Source organism: Spermophilus citellus (genome assembly GCF_964194105.1).
Source record: "Spermophilus citellus genome assembly, chromosome: 13".
NCBI classification, from domain to species: Eukaryota; Metazoa; Chordata; class Mammalia; order Rodentia; family Sciuridae; genus Spermophilus; species Spermophilus citellus.
The window spans coordinates 9,331,396-9,351,126 of NC_138193.1; the positions used below are offsets into that span (position 1 = coordinate 9,331,396).

The window sequence follows — 19,731 nt, forward strand, 5'->3', positions numbered from 1 at the left end:
GCCTCTTCATCATCCCGACAGCCACGCTCTGGGACAGTGTGTTCCAGGCCGGAGCCCATCTCTGGGGACCGAGCAGTGGGGCCAGAAGGGCTGCAGATGCGCCTGCCCCTGCAGAGCTCCGCGCCACACCTCAGTCCTGCTGCCCCTGAGAGCCTGGGAGCTGAGGCCAGGCACAAGCCGTACCGATTCCTGGGGGCTGTGGTGACCTGGAGACACCGGCCATAGGGTCCATGGGCCTCTCCTGGTAGCCTGGCACTCAAGAGGACCCTGTGGCTACCCAGGGCCACAAGGTTTCCTCTTCTGATTCCCAAAACTATCTCTGGCTGAGACTGCAGGGAGCTTGACAGGAGTCAGGAGAAGGAGGGACTTGGGTACACATGGAGCCTGTGTCCTTGTCCACTGTGGTCCCCTGCACATAGGAGAGAAAGAGGGCAGTGGCAGTGCTCAGGGAGGCAGAAAGACCTGGGTTCAAATCCTGGCACCGCCCTACTACAGTGTGACCCTGAGAAAGTTACTTAACCTCTCTGGACCTTCATTCTCTCATTGATAAAAATAAATAGATGCTCAGGGTCCCAATCTTGTAAGGTCGCAGTGTGGCCTAAATGAATTTAAGATGATCCTAAATGCAGTGTCTGAGGTAGAGTGAGAACTCAGTAAATAGTAGCATCATTATTTATAGCACCATGGTGGTGAGCCGTGGCTGTGGAGGGAAATTTCGGTTTCCCTGCCTCTCCTGGCCTGGAGCAGCTGCCTGACTTCTGATCCCTGATTTCCTGGACTGGAAAATGGACGGTGGCCACTCACCTCCTGGAGTTGTGGCAAGGCCCCTTGCGGTGGGTGCCCGTGGGAGGTGCAGGGCGGTGGGAGGGGAGGGAGGGCAGGCTGGAAGGGGCAGGGCCAGGGGAGGCCACCCTGGGGGCTGCAGGAGGCCCTGCCCAGCCCACGGCCCACCAGCAGGCCCTGCTTCCCCTCGGCTGTCCCACGGTCCCCAGGGCGAGGAAGGACGGAGGCAGGGCCAGAGAGTGACATGGGGCATCCAGAAAGGGGAGGCTGGAGACCCAGAGAGAAGGAAGAAGGGACAGGGACAGGGAGGGTGATGGGGGAGGAGGGGCCCAGGGACACGGAGCGGGACAGGAGAGAGAGCATCTCTGAGACCCGAGTGGACAGGAGGCAAGAAGGAGGGGCCAGCTGGGGACCCAGGGTCAGGAGCTCCACAGAGCCTGGGAGCTGGAGGCGCCCAACCCCACGGCACACGCTGGAGGCGCCCGACCCCACGGCACACGGCACACGGGGCTTTTATCTAAGGATGGCTGATAGTGTCGTCATGGCAACAAGGGAGCAGGGAAGAGGAGGGAAGAGGCGGAGGCCTCGGTGGGGCTGCGCCTGGGGTGGGGGTCTTGGAAGCCTCCCACCCCAGAGCCAGCCTCAGCCTCAGCCTCACTGGGGCCCCAGGGCTGACCTTGGGATCCACAGCTGCGTCCCCAGGTCTGCCTCCCCTCCCTCTTAACACCCCCAAGGCCCAGGGCTGGCAGCATTCCCAGGCACGACCAACAGCTCAACGCACCCCTCCCCACGACCCTCAGAGTGAGGTACAGCAGGAGCCTCTTGACAGACGGTCAAGAGTCAGAGAAGTCAAGTAACTTCTCTGAGGTAACATAGCATATCAGCCAGGATCTTCGCGCTGTTCTCTGCTCTGCATAGGCCCTCCCCAGGTGATTCCCAGGACCAAGAGACAGGCTCTTCTCGAAAACCTCGCCCTCCAGCACTGGCTGAAAAGGGTCAGAGAACACAACTGTGGAAGAGAGGAAAATGGGAGGCCCTGGCTCTACGGACATCATAGAGGCTCAGGCCATTTTGTCCCATGATTTCTATTGTAAATTCCTCCATGCCCCTCCCCCCCCGCATCTTGGGAGTCAGGGTGCTCATCTGCACAGTTGTGGGGCCCACACTCGGTTGGGCAGGGTCTCCTGAGTCTGAGGAAGTCAGAGGCCAAGGCTCTGATCCTGCCCCCCCCCCACCTGGACAAGCCCCAGCCACAAGCCTGGGGTGGTCACAGCTCTCCTCTGTGCCATCGGCCTCAGACCCTCAGAGCCTCTCGGACATTGGCCTCAGGGTGGACAGGCCAAGGAGGCAGTGGGACCTCCCAGCTCTCAAGAGCACACAGGCCAGGGATTCGGTGGCCTGGCCTCCCCCACAGAGTGCGGGCAGCCAGGAAGTGCCGGGCCTCAGCTGGAGGGGTGCTCCTTAGCGGATCCGGGTCTCTGGGAGGACAAGGCTCTGGCCTTTCACAGGCCGTGGGGCCCAGCCCTGAGCCCAGAGGCCTGGCTGGCTGGCGTCAGGCCAAGGGAGCTGGAGAAGGATAGGACCCAGACCCCTGGGCCTCCCCGAAATAACCCCAGGACTGCAGAAGCCCGGCAGGGTGGCCCTGCTGGAGAGGACAGAACCCAGGGCTGGGGCTTCCAGAGCTGCCAGGAGCAGGGCTGCTCAGGGAGGCTGAGGGAAGAGGCTGAGGGGAAGATTCCTGCAAAATCCAACTGCAGCCGGTAAGGCCAGGCGGAGGACTTTGAGCCCTTCTAGAACTTTGAACAAGAGGAGAGTTATGAAACAGGAAGAGGAGCCAGGGGCCCGAGGGCCACGCAGACTGGGCCCCTCAGCCCTGAACCTGAGAGTTGCCCCTCAGCCCCGGACCCCCTCAAGGGACCCCCTGGACAAGGCCTATCCCTGCAACTATGGTTGGTGTGAAGGGGCTCACTGCACTCTCCTGCTGCCCAGGCCAAGGGTGATCAGAGGGCACAGGCCCACAGGGGCAGGCACCCAGAGGAGAGGGCGCCAGTGGACAATGATGTCCAGGTGGTCAGGGCTCACCTGAGAGAGGCTCTTTGGAGTGAGGACGGAGAGAGAAGGACAGGAGGGAGGGAGGAAAATCAGTCGCTGGTCTTAGGTGCTCCCTAGCTGGGCCTGGGGCCAGGGGTGTGCTCAGGGGAGGCCAGAGGCCTAGGCAAGAGTACCTGGCACCTCCTGCGGCCCCCAGGCCAGGGTCAGCCCAGGGGGCCGTCTGCCTCCTCGGTGTGCTCCTCACGGGCCTGTCCCAGGGCCCGGGGCAGCTGCTTAGGCCTGCCAGGTGACCCCTGAGCCATGTCAGGAAGCCTGGTGGCAGCCCCCGGCACCCCCACCCCCACCACAGGCCTGTCACCACCGCACACCAGCCCTGCCCACCCTTCCTTCAAGGCCCTGCGGGCTGAGATGCTGCCAGGTCTGACTGTCACCAGGGCCCCAGCCATGGGACCCAAGACAAGTCCCTAAACTGCCCAGGGGCCACCTTCTGCATCTGCATGATGATTAGAAGGGCCAGAGGCGACCTTGGACACAGAAGGTTATTCTTATGCTCCAAAGCAGGCCTCCGACACCTGGTCCCTTTTGCCTTCACCCACAGAACCCCGGTCTCCCCTGCCAGTATCTCTGAGGGGTCCCCAGGAACTGGGCACGTAGGGAAGCTCCTGGGCACGCGGGGCCGCGGGGCCAGACCCAGGGAGCGGCAGCCCGAGAGATGTCAGCCGAGAGAAGAAAATAAACACACAGGTTTTTTGGACGCCTTCAGCTGTGATTTTGTCCCCTCCCGTACTCCTCCTCCCCGCCTGTCCTCCTCCCCCGTCCAGGCTGGCTTTGGACACTCAGCCCTCCTCCCTACTTCCTGGAGCAAAGGGACCCTGACATCCCAACTTATTTTTAGTCATCCACCTCTGGAGCTCCCCCGCCCCCTTGGCGGCCTCATTCTACCCTGTCCTCTGTCCCTAGGGGGCAGCCTGGAGCCAGAAGGCCGCTCAGGACCATCTGGTCCCCATATCCCACCCCCCAACCTGGACGGTATGCCCCAGCCCCCACCACGGTGGCCCTGTCCTGCCTGGGACACCTCCAGCCTCTGCAGGGCACCCCCAGCAGCCCCTTCTTCCTGCCTGGCCCAGGCCCACCCCGCTCAGTGCCTGGCGGGCCGCCTCCCCAGGTGCCACCCTCAGTGCTCCATAACCTCGGTGCGGCTGATCTTTCCTCACCGCTGGACGCCTGGCTCCTGCTGGGCCTGTGGAGCCAGCCACCAAGCTCAGCCACTGGAGACCTGGGGCAGGAAGGGACCCAGGGGTTCAGGCAGGTTCAACATGGAGCCCTCCAAATGGCTCCTCCTGGACCTACTGTCCACCTGTGTCAGGCAAGAGGAGTCCAGGGGCAGAGGACACCAACCCCTCCAGGGTCCCAGCTATGCCCCTCCAGCCCCAAACCTGCACCCCCACTCAGCCACACCAGAGCTGTGCTGTGCAAGTCAGCTGCTTGTCCCCCCCAGGGTGGCTCAGGAAATGTGTGACATCTGTTCTCCCTCACATCGGGACTGGAGCTTCAATAGTCCCCTCCCTGGGGACAGTTGTAGATGTGGCTTTCTGCACCTCACGACACTTCCTGGGAACATCCTGGCCCCCGCAGAGACGGCGTCGGGGCAGCGCTCACACGTTCACCACCTGCCAGGTGCTGTCAGATGGGGACACACTGAGAAGGAGACACACGGACACCTGGACGCCCACTGTGGGGACTCGAGATGGGCTACAAGTTTCACTCCTGGAACCTGGGGAGTGACAAGGTCCACCCTCAGCCTGGGGACGGAGGCACCAGCCGCAGAGGCTGGTCCACGTGTGGGTCAGGTGACTCTGAACCACCCTTCCCTCCTACCACCCTTGCTCCCTACCCTCCTGCCCATCTCTGGCTGGGGTCAAGGCAGGCCAGCCCGAGGAGCCCCCACCCATACCTGCCATGATGCCAGCCTGGGCCTGACCCAAACCTCTGCTCGCCAGCTGTGCCCAGATGTGGGGCTCTCCCCAGACTCCCAACACAGCCGTGCAAGAATCCTGGAGTCAACAGGTGACCCTCTTGACTGCCCACCATGGCTTTGCTCACATCACACTGCAATGGACAGCTCTGTCCCCTACCCGCCAGACAGGGCTGGGACTCTGCCCAGAACTGAGGGGCAAGGTGGTCTCACCTCAGGCCAGCAGCCATTTACAAAGGCCTGCCTGAGCTCGCTGCAGCCCCCTCTGCTCATGGAGAGCGCTCTGGGATCCATTGTTGATGTCTGTCATGGGCACAGCGATAGGAGGATATGGAGGCAGCGATCTGACACATTCGCCTGAGAACCTTCCTGCCCAGCTGAACAGGGAGAGAACCTGCTGCAGCTCCCCAGAGGCTTCGAGCCCAGAGAAGTATGGAGCACGGGAAGGTGGGTAGAGTAGGCCTAGAACAGAGCCATCTTCCAGGCCATGGAGTCCACTCTCCTCATATCAGGCCACTGAACAGTGTCAGGGGACATCTAGAACCAGAGACTGAGTCAGCTCACCTTAGAAAGAACCAGAGGTTCCAGAGTAGTCACAACGGCCTTGCCATGTACAGATGCCAAACTCTCACACTCCTGGGGACATCTAATCCGTCATCGCTACCTCCCAACCCTGTCCAGTCTTAAAGTAACCAATGTTATCCCACTTTAAATGTCAGGAAATGGAGCTCAGAAAGGTTGAGCAGTTGGTGTGAGGCTACACAGCCAATAAGCAGAGGCTGGGTAGACTGGCCCAACTCCTGAGCCAGGGTTCTTTTCCTGCTACCACCAGGATGACCCCAATTATGCCCTTTCTCTTCCTGTCACCTCTGTCCAGCCCCATCTCTACCTGCACTCTCAGGGCTGGACCCTCCCACCCCTCCATGTTCTGTGCTTCCTTGGATCTGTGGGATGGTTCCCCGGTTTCTAACTCAGCCAAGACCAGATGGAATCTCCCAGCAGAATTTCTCTAGGAAACTACAGAGAAAACAAAACAAAACAGAAAATGCAAAACCCCCATCAGAGCATGTCCCCAGAGCCCATGGTCCCCAGCCTTGGGTGACTGATGCCAAGCCGGTCCCCACATTGCTGGAAAACTCACCGATCCAATATGGCCCGTGGGGCGAGGCTGCCACGTCCCTGCTGGCTTGGGCTACCCTCTCCGGGGAGGCCCCCGGGCACACATCACAGCCCTGCCCCACTGGCCCCTCGGTGGCCAAGGCTGGGGTCGCACAGGTCATTCCAAGCCAGGGCGCCGGGGGAGCATGGCTTCCCGGAGCCCACCTCCCTCCCTGCCCTCCAGGGTCTCACTTCCTCCTCTCTGTCCCCTAGCTTCCCAGACTCGCTTTAGACACAATATCAAACCCAGGAAAGTGGCCTCTCCTTGTCCCTCCAGTTCCCACGGGCCCTGGTGACACCCTCCAGGATAGCCCTTTTGCAGCTCGACCACCTAGGGACACGTGTGCCCAAGGCAGGACCGGGAGGTGACCGAAGCATGTTCCTGGGGTCTGGAGGCTGAGTAGGCGCAGGGAGGACAGGGGAGGGGGCCTGGAGGGGGGGGCGGCCCAGTGGACGGGGCAGGGGACCTCAGTTACCCCTCCCTCCTCCTGCTCGGTGGCTCCTGGGCCAGCAACCGGGACATTATTTGAAGCCAGTCCCACGGCTTCACCTGACCTTGAAAATGTTGAAGCCCAGAGAGGTGAAGGGATTCGCCCTGGGTCACCCAGAAATGTGGTGGCCCCGCTGGGACGGCCACCAGAGCTTGTGATACAGCTAAGGGATCCTTCGAAGGCTGCTAGCTGGGTGCCCACTCTGATGCCAGCTGCCAGGCCAGCAGAGGAAAGGGGGCCACAGCCTGGACCTGCAGCTGGAGCCGCTGTTCCCAGACGACCTGACTCTGTGGTCACCCTGGGAGGGAACCCTGGGCTTCACCCTTGCCGTCCCTCCCTGCCAGCGTCCAGGGACTCCAGGCCCCAGCCCAGCAGCCTCTCACGCTCCCTCCTGCACAGCTGCAGCTGGGTCGGGTGGGAAAGGGACACCTGGGTCTCCCCAGGCCACAGCCCAGCCCTCTCCCCTCTTGAAGTGGCCCTGGGGAGTGGAGGGGTGGGCGGGGTGGGGGAGCTCCTGCCATCGCAGAATGGAAGCTCTGAGATGGAGGGACCCAGCCTTCAGCCCCAAAAGGGGCCTGCCCCTCCCTGGGGAAGTCAAGGTCAGGACCCTCACACCCGGGCCTGGCCTGGCACCTCCCCCACCTGCCCTGCCCAGAGCTGCCCCCCCCCCCAGGGCTGCACCAAGGACAGAAATAGCCCGACTTTCCGGGAGGAAGGCTCTTTTTCCATCTCCAGCCTGTTCCGGTCCCCTCACAGCCACCACTAGGCCACGAGCCTCTGGGGCCTGTGAAGATCCAAGCTCTGGGTGGGACAGAAGCCAGAGGGGCCACAGGAGGCAGTGGGGGACTCAGAGGAGGGGGAGCAGTCACCAAGGACGGAAGTGGGAAGGGCCAGGAGGAGGGAAGAGGGGGAGCCGCCATGGAGCAGGAGCCCAGGGTGCGGGGCTGCCGCAGGGGCCTCGGTGGAAGTCACCGCTCATCAATGGAGGGCTCCAAGGCCAAGCCAAGGGAGGAGCCCCGGCCAGGGCCAGGCTAGGGTGTGACACTATCAGAGCCCACAGGGAGGGAGCTGGGACTCCAGGCTCCCTCCGGACAGCAGCCTCCCCAGGCCAGATGGAAGGCCCCACGGTTGTGGAGCACCCAAGAATCCTGTGATCTAATTTTAGCCAGGCAGCACCCCCACCCCCGCCTCCCCTGCTGGCGGCAGAGCTGGAGGAAGAAGGCTGGAGCCTGGCCTCCCCAGCCTGGGCATCAGCCCACAGGGAGCTCTCCCAAGACCACACAGGGCCTCCACAGGAAAGACCCAGCAGCACCCACAGAGGCAGAGGGGTGTCCTGAGCCACACAGCTGGGATGAGGTTGGGTTGGGTGCACGGCTGGATTCAATGACCTCGGCTTGTTTTCTGGCCCCAAACAGGAATGACAGTCACACCACTAGGCCCTAAGACCCCAGAGCTGACCTTCTGTCCCCACCGCATGTCTCAGAAGGCCCCAAATAGACCGGTCACTCCAGACGTGGTGCCCAATTCTGCACTGAGGTACAGCTCTGTCCTGCCCAAGAACATGACTCAGAGGACAGCTGATGGGCTCCAGGAATCTCCATGTCTGTAGGGACTCCATAGGGACGGGGAACACTGGGAAGAGGAGAGAGGGAGTCCATGCTGGGGTCCCCGGGGACCCCAGGACCATCCTCCATGGGTAGTCAAGGACACTGAGGCCCAGGGAGAGACCAAGTCCTGACCAGGGCCAGCCCAACAGACGTGGCAGAGCAGGACCTGAACCCTGGGGTCCCCACCTACTGTGATTCCTAGGGGCAGAGCAGTCCCGGCCAGCTCTGCCACCTACAGCCACCAGGCCCCAAGAGCAGAATGGCCGGCCAGGGGGCCAGAAACCAGAGGTGGCTGGTGCCAACTGCAGCTGGGCAGATGCCTCTTCCCCAGCCACGAGGAGCCCTGTTCACGGGTGGAGCTGGGTAGGCAGGGTCCCAATCCAGGTCCAGCACCTGCAATGCATGCAGGTATGGACACGCACACGCACACTATATATATATATATATATATATATATATATATATATATACACACACACACACACACACACACACACACACACACACACACAAGATCATGCCGAGGAACAGGAGCGGGCAGGAGCTTGGCTACCCAGCTGTCCTCCACGTCGGGTCTCTGGAGCAGGCTCTCTGTGTCCAGTACCTTCTGAGTGGACGGTCAAGAGCTTCTCACACCAAATGCTCCAAAGAGAAATTCTCAGAGGTCCCCAATTTCTCAGTAGCTGTCTTGAAGCAGGGACTGAAGCGTATCCCTTGTGAACTGTGATTCTCCCAGAGCAGGGGTGGCTGGAGGGTCTCTACTCCCTCCCTCTTTTTTTTTTTCAATGTGTGTGTGTGTGTGTGTGTGTGTGCGCGCGCGCGCGTGCATACTAGGGCTGCCCTTTTATCAGGGATGTTTTTTTTTTTCCTGATCCCAGGAATTGAATATAAGGACACCTTGCATTGAAATACATCACCAGCCCCTTAAAAAAAAATGAGACCTTGTCTTATTAAGTTGCTTAGGGTATCGCTAAGTTGCTGAGGCTGGCCCTGAACATGTGATCCTCCTGCCTCAGCCTCCCGATTCACTGAGATTATAGGCCTGCTCCTCCACATCCCTCAGGGGCAGCTTATTAAGAAAGGGATCTACAGAAGGTCAATGTGCCAACCAAGGCATCTCACTGCCATCTGGTGAACTACCAAGGCTCCCTGCTCTCATCTCTTCGGTGTTTGGCAGGATTGGTCCCTAGGAAGAAAGGGCTGTCCCCACCCCACTTCCCCATCTCTGTCACTCTGGGCCCACTTCATCAATCCAGTCACCTTCAGATGGGCTGAGGGTGGAATCAAGAGCAGGTCTTACTAACAGAGAATTGCAGGAATGCAGCATGAGAGGAGGGAAAGCCACACTGGGAACCCAGGTTCCTTGATCCAGCTTTACCTGCAACCGTTTTTAGCTGTGTGACTCTGGACAAGTCTCTGGGATTCTGCCCCCCACCTTCCTCATCTGAGAACTGAATAAAGCAGCAAAATGAGAATAAGACTAGACCAGGACCTGACATAAGCAGGCTGCCAGCAGAAGTTTCCTGAATGCAGGAATGTTATTGCTTGAGTCTAGGTGCAATTCATTTCCTTCAGTAAGAAGGTGCAGTATGCTGGGCCACCAGGATTCTAGATCCAGTCCTGCCACCATGTGCCTGTGTGAGGCCACCTGAGGCACATCCTTTGTCTCTGGGATCCATCTCTTCTTCAATGAAATTCATGGATTGCGCTTAACTTTCAGAAATGGAAAACCTGAGACACACATACCATAGCTTACACCGTCTGTGGCCAGCACAGACATGAGCAATCGATCACAGCACTGATGCCTACTGACCCCAGCCTAATAGAGTCTCAGGACCTCCAGACAGAAGATGTCACTGAACGAGAGCTACTCACGAGATGGAACCACAGTTTTTCTGGACCTGAACTTTACAGTTTTATGGTTCGTCCATGACCCATCTGGGTGACCTTGAACCTCAGCTTCTTCTTTTGTAAAAACGACCACTCCAGCAAGGTTTTGAGGATTCAATGAGACAGTGTATTCAGAATGGGCTTCACACAGTCCTGTTCCAGCAAGGCTGACCTGCTGCTCCTGTCCAGAGTGGGACAGGGAGCCCACTCCCAAGCCCCAGGACCTACCCCTTCGGCCAAGGCACAGCAGAGGAGCCTGGGCTGACCTAAGACAGACTGAGATGTTCTGCTGTATGTGGCCTCAGGCCTCGGCACAGGGTGCCCTGGCCACTGGAAGGAGCTGGGAGCAGGGCAGGGCAGGTCTTTATCGTTAGACCTCAGCAAAGCCTATATCCACCAGGGTGGTGGGCACATTGGGGTCTCCGCTGGTCATTCCTAGCAGAGGCGTGGCCCCTACACCTCAGACGCTGGCCTCACGGCCCACCCCCTGGTCTCTCTCCCGGGGTCTGCCACGGGTGTCCCCCTGCCCATGGAGTCCTTGTAGCAGCTTGCCGTCACCTCCCCTGCTCATGGAGCCAGACCAGTCCGGTCGGGGCCCTGAGGCTGCCCTCCCTAAGGCCTAAGGACTGACTCTTACTCCCACTCACAGGACAGCATGAGGACCTCATATGTCCGTCAGGGAATGACCTCAGCAGGCCTTCCAGCTCCCAGGGTGGAGCTGAGTCTTAGCAGGGGACAGCGGAAGGGAAGCAGCTCCATTCCCCGCTCCTACCCCTTGCTGCAGAGAGCGGCTTAATGCCATTCCGCAAAAAATGGCCTTCCTGGCCAGGCGCCGGGGCACACGCCTGTCCTCCCAGCGGCTCTGGAGGCTGAGGCAGGAGGATTGTGAGTTCAAAGCCAGCCTCAGCAACTTGGCGAGGCCCTGAGTAACTCAGCAAGACCCTGTCTCTATAAAGGGCTAGGGAGGGGCTGGGGCTGGGGCTCCGTGGTAGAGCACCTGCCCAGCATGTGTGAGGCACTGGGTTCAGTCCTCAGCACTGCACATAAATAAATTTTAAAAAGGTCCATCAACAACTGAAAAAAAAAAAGGCTGTGTAAGTGTCCTGGGGTTCAGTCCCGGGGGAGTGGATGGCCTTCCTCTCTCCCTCCCTCTGTTCCTCCTACCCATGTGTGGTGGACCCTGGCCAGCTTGGGGCTGTCTCTCAAACCCTGTCACTCATCTAGCCAACCCCCACTTCCTACCTTGCCTCTTGGTGGACTCCTGCTCCTCACCCAGGACCTAACCCACAGGCCCCCTCTTCCAGGGAGCCTCCTTTCTCTCCCTTCCAGGCAGCCACAGTCAGCCCATTGCTTGTGACGATGAGGAAGGCTGCTGACAGGCAGGTGTTGGAGGGCGGGCGGGGGAGGAGAGGACGGTGGCCCTGGAAGAGAGCCCCAGCTCACTGGGCTAACACCCGGAGTGTGACGTCCCAGGGACAATGACGACACTGCTGGCTTATTACAAAATATCCTTTATTGATAAAATAGCTCAGACTCTTTAAAAATGCCTGCATGTCACAAGAGGGCCACAGGCCACATTACCAGGGGTCCCATGCAGCACACACAAGATGGGCCAGCAGATGGTCACATGTCAATCCCTCCCCTGGGCCCAGCCCACCAGCCACACCCCAAGCCCATGTCCTGGCCTCACAGCTGCAACTGGCCAAAGACCAAGCTCGGATCTTTTTGGTCCCCGCCATTCTCCCCCCGAAAACCTCTGCGGCACCTTCCGGATCTGGCAGGTTCGTCAGAGTGCCAACAACCTGTGCCACTCAGCCCACCCCAACCCCCACGCTGGCAGGCCACACGCCAAGCAGCCCTTGGGGAAGAAGGGGCACTGCGCTTTAGAGACTGTTCTGGGCACCAGGATCTCGGGTGGAGGAGAGGACCAAGAGGGACAGGCCCTCAGCCCAGGGCAGCGTGGTTGCCCGGTTCTCCATCAATAAGGCATGGGGTGAGTTACGCGCCACAGGAACCCAGCTGGAGGTCAGAAACCTGTCCACGCACGGCAGCTTGGGGCTCCCCCAGCGGTCCTCAAGGCCTCGCTGCCTGCTCCGGCCTCTGCACCCACTGGAGGCTCTGCCTTCCTCCTTGGGCTCTCAGCTCAGACTGCTTCCATGGTGTGGGTATTTTTAGCCATCTTTGGGGGGAAATCTGCCTGTTTGATGACAAAAGACTTATTCCCTCCTGGGGTGGGAGCCAAGCCATGCAAATCCTCTTGGTGTTGCAGGTGACACATCAAGAAGCTGTCACCGGTAATAATAACTCAAACCTTTGTGGGCCCAAGAACACGTTCTCAAAGAAATCCTGTGACTTCAAATAGCAGTACCGTGAGCTGCTCTCTGCTTCCAGTTTGGGGTAGGAATTCACACACCCCAGGGACAGAACAAAAGTCTACAGGAACTCGGGTGGCGGTAAGCACAGAGGAAAGGGGCTTTTACATCACCGGATAATCACATTTGACGGTTCTCTAGCATGTTCCCCGAGGAGCACAGAGCTTTCTGCAAAGCCTTTCATCTCCGGCAGCAAGTGGGCGGCGAGTTATTGTCACCCTGCGTTTTGCAGGGGTGAGTGCCAGTGATCGGGGATCTCCCATGAGGCAGAGGCCCGGCCTCCAAGCCTCCCCACAGAGGCATCCACGTGTCTACCTGCCTCCCAAAGGAGGGTCGGGTGGGGAAGCCAATGCACGGGTCTGGCCTTTAAAGGAGCCACAGATCCAAAAGCAGAGTCAAGGGGGAGAGATGGGCCCAGAGAATGCCATCCCATAACCCCATCCCAGCACCAGGGAGGACCATGGTGCCCATGTGGGTGAACAGACTTCACTTCTTCATCAGCCTCAGCATCAGGCCCTCCTGGGGGAAGTGGAAGGTGGACTTCCTGCTCTTTGGAGGGATCGGGGAATCAGGGGGTTCAAAAGAAACAAAAACACCCCAAGTGAATGACCTGCCAAGGCACCCAGGGTCCTCAAGAAAGGGAAGCCCATCCATCAGCCTGCAGGGGCCTGGCACAGAGGTTCTCTACTCTGACCTGGTCTCTGCCACATTCAGGAAGGTCCGAGCTTCACCCATCTGCCTGTGCCCGGGCAGGGGATGGAGAAGAGGTCCCCCCAGCAAAGCCAGCCAGGGGATGCCTCAGATGGACCCTCTCAACCGCACCTCTGCCCCTCCCCCTCCCCTCCAAGGGAACTCCTAGGATGAAACCTGTAGGAACTGCGCAGGGACCAGAGGGCCCCAGGGAGACAGCCACATAAAGGAGGGCAAGAGACAGGGTGGCGCTGGCACCAACCCCACACGGGCAGTGGCAGGCAGCTCACCAGGCCGTCTGGGTCCACTGGCGGCAAAGGATCCTTCGGAAGGCACGACGAAAGTCCTGGTTGAAGATGGTGTAGATGACAGGGTTCAGGGAGCTGTTACAGTAGCCAATCCAGAAGAAGAACTGGAAGAGGCCGTGGGGCACCTTGCAGTGCTGTGGGCAGATGGCACCCAGGCTGTAGCTGAAGAAGAAGGGGAACCAGCAGAGCACGAAGACCCCGATGACCACGGCCAGCACAAACGTGAACCGCTTCTCCCGGGTCAGCTGCGCCCGCCGGCGCCACCACTGCCCACCCACAGCACCCGCACCTCTGCCCAGGAGCACCTGTCCACGTAGGGTGGCCAGCACCCGGGAACCCTGTGGCTTCTGCAAGGGGGGACTGCAAACGGAGGCAGAAGATGCTGGCACTGACTGAGGGTCACACTCTTCCTCCTCTTCAGCGTCCTCCTCTGGAGATGCCCCACAAAGGTCCCTCTTCTGGCTCTGGTCTGCCTTGGGGAGGGCAGTCCAGCTGGGGGGCAAGGCCCTGCTCCCAGGCTCTTCAGGGGCCTCTCCTTCCTCTTTCTCCCCAGTGGGCTTGGGGTGTCCATTGGCCTCTCCAGTAGAAGACAGAGGAGAGGGCAGGGTTGGCACCTTGGCCGAGGCTGAAGTGCCCCCAGGGACAGGACCAGACGGCTTTGCCTCACCAGGGCCTGGCCCGCCTTTGGCCCCCGGCCCTCTGCGGTGGCTGCGTTTGGCAATCAGGTAGATGCGTAGGTAGACAAGGATCATGATGAGGCAGGGCGCAAAGAAAGAGCCGATGCTGGAGGCTAAGATGTACCAGGCCTCTTGGTTGAGCTTGCACTGGGGGCGCCCGTGGGGCTGGGGGCCCTGGTCGCCCTTGTAGATGAGGGGCGGCAGCGAGATGATGGCTGCGATGAGCCACACGGTAAGGATAATGCACTTGATGCGACGCGGTGTGCGCTTCGAGTTGTACTCCAGCGCGCGGCTCACCGCCCAGTAGCGGTCCAGGCTGATGGCGCACAGGTGCACGATGGACGAGGTACAGAAGAGCACGTCGAGCGCCAGGTACACCTCGCACCATGTGCGCCGAAAGTACCAGTAGCCCAGCAGCTCGTTGGCCAGTGAGAAAGGGATGATGAGCGTGGCCACGAGGATGTCAGCAGCAGCCAGGGACACCAAGAACAGGTTTTGCGGTGCGCGCAGCGAGCGGCTGGTCAACACGGCCAGGATGACCAGCGCGTTGCCGAAAATGGTGAAGAGGATGAGGAAGGTGATGGCTGCCGCGATGGCAGCTGTAGCCTGCACCGAGTAGGGCTCCTGGTGGTCCATGGTGGGGCCGGACATGGCCAGTGGCACCGCTGCTCTCCAGGCGGACGCACGGCGGGAGAGAGCACCACCTCGGCTCGGTTAGGCGAAGGGATGGTCCCCCCGGCGACGCTGAAGGCGCTGGAGCCCCATGGCCCGGACGAACGGTGCCTAGGAGGTCCGGGGACACCCGGGGCCAGCCACCGCCCTCCTACATCCTCTTCCACCAGCGCCCAGCGTCCCTGCCGTCTGCCCCAGAGAAGTTTTCCAAGTTGTCCCGCGGTCGTCCCCGTCCCGCCCGAGACTGCAGGAAAGTAGCGCTGTCGCACCGCAGGGTGGCCGGATGCACCGCTGGGCGCGGAGCCTGGAAGACCCGACTGGGTGTGCTCGGCGGTCCTGGGAGGAGGCGAAGAGCGAGGAGCTCGCTCCGCTGCCGGCTCTCGCCCGGAGCCGCGCCTGCAGGCACCCGCCGCGGCAGGGGAGTGGGGAGAAGGGCGGGAGCCGCGGGAGGAGGAGGAGACTGGAGGCGGGAGCGGGACGAGGGGCGGGGGCGGGCGGGCGGAGGAGGGTGGGTGGAAGATGCGCTTTGCAGGGGGGCGGACGAGTCCTGCGCTGCCTCCCCGCACCCTGGCCTCCGCCTGGCGCCCCTACCCCTTTTCCTCTCGGCCGCCACGCGGAGGGAGGTCAGAGGGGCCCAGCGTCTGGGACCTTCGGGACTCTGGGAAGGATGAGTGCCGAAGAGGAAGGGTCGGTACCTGCGGGGACCCAGGAGGCCGAGCTGCTCGTCAGCGGGCACTAGGAAGGAGACTGCGAGGCTGGGACCCGAGCAGCCAGATCAAGGGCGGAGGGTGCGAGCTGGTCTCCCCTCCTGTCGCCCAATAAGCCCAAAGGAGAGCGTGGGGGAGTGTTGGGGCGCTGGAGCATAACTAACCACACCCTAGCCATGAGGCAACCCAGCAGAGAGCGGGTGGGAGCGGGGAGACTGTCCCGAATCCCTCGCTCCACCCTGACTGGACTCCAGGGACCTGCAGAGTCCGAGGCGAGCGTCTCCGGGTTGCGAGCGCCCCCTGCTGCCGCCCGCGTGCTGGAACAGTCCGCGCTCCTGGAGGCCCTGAAAAGACCCAGCCCAAGTGGGAAGCTTGGGGGTTTACGATTTCAGTTTTCCTGTTGCTGCTTCACTTTGCTCCATTGCGGGCAAAGGTGGTAAGAAGGAAACTGGCGTGGACTCGAAGCAGCAGCTGAGACAGGCTAAGGTTTGCCAGGGGACATGGCGATCGCCAACATTTTGACCAATGGGAAGAGGAGGTCGCTGCCCTGGTGCACAGCGGGGAGATCCAGTGCCCATGAGGGATAGGGTCTTTTCCTGGCAGTTCAGAAAAAGCCGGTCTCAGGGACAACGGTGAAGGGAGGAGCTTCCCTGCTCCCCCATCCTGCACCCTTGGGGTGGCCGAGGACAGAGGAGTGGGTAAGAAGAAATTGCACACTAAGCCCCCGCCCCACGCCCGTCCTTAAAGAGCTGTTGAGCTACTGTCTGGCTCAGGTACCCTCCTCCCCGGGCACTGTCCCTGCAGCACCAGCACCAGCACCAGCCTGGGCAGCTCGGAGCGCTTGCTTTTTTGTAGCCCCGGAAGCCATAAACCCGGGCTGGACATAGTGATGTGCAGCTCATGGCCCTGCAGAGCATCGTCTGTGTGGGTAGGGATCAATCCATCTCTGAAAGTGGGGTCTCCCTCAAGCCCCCAACATGAGCCAGCCTACCCACCAGAGCTCCACCCCCCGGCCTGCCCACTTCCATGGGAACAAGATGTGTGGCCTCTGGGTGCCCACACAGTCTTGTCCCTACCCAGGCTCAGACAGGGAGCAGCCTAGACCAGTCACCTGGCCACATGCTGCCCGGAGGTTTCTCCTTGATCTCCCGCTGACCCACCCTCCTGCCCTGCTACCTTGCTGACTGCGCTGCTGCCTCGCCCCTGCCCACTCCAGGTCTCACCAGAGAGGTTTCAGGGGTGACTCACTAGTCACCACCCCTCCCAGGCAGAGGAAGGGCCCCTTGTCTCCAGGTTTCTTGATGCCATCACACAGCACGGCTTTCACATGAGCACATGGTATCCAGACAGGGTGCCACGGGGTCACTGCCTCTGCCCCCTCCATTAGAGCAAACGTCATTTCCCTGTCCTCACATCTGGCCCAAGGTTGTTGGGTGGTGTGGGACAGTGGCAGCAGGTATGATATACATGGGCACTGACAGGTCGTGCCCAAGGGATGGTGCCCAAGGGATGTCCTTGGAGAGAGGAGCCCCAGGGAAAAGGTGACCTAGCACATAAGCAATTGCACTTTTTCAAAGGATGATAAGACAGTTGCGGGGCATCTTAGGTGAAAGCCCTTCTCCAGGCCTGAGAGGCGAGGTGGTGGCCCAGATCTCCCCGGCAGCCCCAGCGGCTCCCAGGACTGACCCCCGTGGGGCTGCACACCCTACTTCCCCAGAGGTCCCAGCCTCTCCAGTCCCTGGGACCCCCTTCCCAGAACGCCCTGCGTGACCTTCCCCTTCCCAGCCCCTAGAGTCATCCTCTCCCTGTCATTAGTCACCTGGCGAAACCCCAACCCCCTCCGTCCGACCTCAGTCATCCTCCCGCATCCTGCTGTTGACCAGCATCTGCTTTTTCCGGAGTGAAACACACGGGCATCGACCGGCTTGGCTTGGAATCCACCACCAGCCTCTCCGGATTCCCCCAGGACGCTGCCCGCCCCCTCTAACCTCCCAGCCTCTCCCCACCCCCAAGGCATGCACAACCACCCCCTGCACCCACCTGCCCTGAGCTCAGACTCTTGCCTCTGTTAGAGGGGCAGGTCCTTTGGGGCCTCAGTCGCCCCCTCTCCTCTGTCACTGCCTCCCGTTCACAGGCCGGTCCTCCCGCCCCTGTGCCTCCAGGCTCGGTCCCTGATCCTCCTGCTCTCTCCAGAGCCTCCAGGGAGAAGCCCCTGCAGCTGGCCCTCCACATCCACTCCCGCTGGGTCACCACAGGCCAGGCCTGTTTCTGGCTTCTCTTGGTTTCTCAGCAGGACGGGATGCAGGGGACCACTCCCTTTTCTTGGAACACTCAGGGTTTTTTTTGTTGTTCTTTCTAGATATACATGACAGAGTGTTTTGACATATGGAGTATAACTTATCCTAATTAGGATCCCATTCCTGTGGTTGTGCATGATGTGCAGTTACACTGGTCACGTATTCACAGATGCACATGGCATAGTGATGTCCAGGTCATTCTACTGTCTCTCCTAGTCCTGTTCCCCTCCCTTCCCTTCATTCCCCTTAGTCCAATCAACTGAACTTCTATTTTTCCCTCCCAACTCCCTGACTGTGAGTTAGTATCCACCTATCAGAGAGAACATTCAGCTTTTTTTTTTTTTTCTGGGAGACTGGCTTATTTCACTTAGCACAATATTCTCCAGATCCATCCACTTACCTGCAAAAATCAGAAAGATCTTCTTTATGGCCAATATTCCATTGTGTATATGTACCACATTTTCTTTTTCCATCTGTTGAAGGGCATCTTGGTTGGTTCTATAGTTTTGCTACTGTGAATTGTGCTGCTATACACACAGATGTGCCTGCATCACTATAGTATGATGATTTTAAGTCCCTGGGGTATGTGCTGAGGAGTGGGACCCTGGGTCAAATGGTGGCTCCATTTCCAGTTTTCTGGGAATTCTCATGGTTCTATGTCTTCCTCAGAGCCCACTGCTTCTCAGCTCCCTCTCAGTGGTTCTGGGAATGACATTCCCGTCTCCCCACAAGGGACATTTGGCAACGCCTGGAGATGCCTTTGACTGTCCCAACTCCCTGGCGCAGGGAGGTGACCACTGGCTTCCAGCCAGTAGAAGCCAAAGACGTAGCTAAACATCCCAGGGTGCAGTGGACAGCCCGACGACAGGACCCTTGAGTGGTTTGTTCAGCCCGGTGACTCTGTGACTCCCATTTGCTGGAGGCTGACCACACTGCAGCCTGCTCTCCTGCCTGGCCTCCAGCCCAGCCTGCCCGCTGGGCCCACCTGCTCCCCACCCATCAAGGTCTTGCAGCCGACTCAGACCTAAGCACATCCGCTTCCCCATCCCTGCCATCCCTATGGCTCACAGGGCTGTGGCACTGCTGTCCCCGCAGGCTTGCGCCCTCACCCACTGCACACAGCTGCAAGTGCTTCTGCCTCCACCCACCACTACGCACGGCTTCTGTCCATCTCTGCAGCCCACGTCACTTATTTGCATGACTGCAGTGGCCAACTGCTCTGCTGCCCAACTGGTTTCCAAGGAGCTTCTGGAAGGACTTTGAAACCTCCTGCAGCGCCCCCTGCAGCTCTTGGAATAAAACCTTCCCCAGCTCCACCTGACCTGTCCTGTTCGCTCTCCACCCCTTTCGGAGGCCCAGCACACCTTGCATCTTCCTGCCCCAGGGCCTTTGTACCCGCAGCTCTTTCCTGAACCTTCACAAGTAGCCTCTTCCTGTCCTTCAGGTAATGGCTGAAATGTCACATCCTCAGAGGGCCCTTCCTGACCAACAACCTAAAGGAGGGCTCCTCCCCTGTCACTTGTCAATAGCAGATGCCTTACTTGCCAGATTATTCCCTCAGCCCTCTCTTCACCCTTGATGAGCTTCCTGAGAATATTAACACTTCCTTGTTAACATGGAACCCAAGAGAGCCTGCCTGGCCCCTAGCACTCAGTGTTTGCTGAATGAGTGAATGGACTGATGAGTCCACTAGCTCCATGGCTGGGGACTGTGGGAGGGGAAGCTAGCTCCTGGCTCGGTTAACCCCCCTGGGGCCTCTCATCACCCAGGCTGGGCCCAGAGCTGGCCGGCGCTCTGCAGTGGCAGGTGGCTTCCTGGAGGAGGGCATAATGGCAGCTTTTCCATGACTACCTCCAAAGAGGTAGGCCTCCAGCCTCCCCAGCCCCATCTTGTGGAGAATCCAGATGGAGACCAAGAGCCCCTTCCTACGGGGTCTCCCACCAGGCAGCCCGAGAGCTAGAGCAGGGGGCAAGAGGGCAGGGCTGGACATGGTACAAAGCACACCAACTCCTCTGAGCGGCTCCCAGTGTCTCCAGCCCCGTCTAGGGGCCT

General features: G+C 60.1%; 1 protein-coding gene across 5 annotated transcripts; it reads right to left on the bottom strand.

Annotated features, from left to right (window-relative positions):
- Positions 1-258: 258 nt before the first annotated feature.
- On the bottom strand, positions 259-17,527 carry ADRA2B (adrenoceptor alpha 2B). Of its 5 annotated transcripts, none has more exons than XM_081264262.1 (3): positions 17,423-17,527; positions 13,309-15,978; positions 259-409 (listed from the first exon to the last, which is right to left on the bottom strand). In XM_081264262.1, exons 2-3 carry the CDS (start codon positions 14,652-14,654, stop codon positions 274-276), a joined length of 1,482 nt encoding a protein of 493 aa, XP_081120388.1. In that variant the 5' UTR covers positions 14,655-15,978; positions 17,423-17,527; the 3' UTR covers positions 259-273. The 5 variants fall into 5 exon arrangements, 4 of the variants coding, with proteins under 4 accessions (XP_081120388.1, XP_081120389.1, XP_081120390.1 ...); XM_081264263.1 differs by lacking the exon at positions 17,423-17,527 and having other exon boundaries at positions 13,309-15,011; positions 15,371-16,969; XR_014018496.1 differs by lacking the exons at positions 259-409; positions 17,423-17,527 and adding exons at positions 11,456-12,547; positions 12,644-12,872 and having other exon boundaries at positions 13,309-16,969.
- Between the last annotated feature and the right edge of the window lie 2,204 nt (positions 17,528-19,731).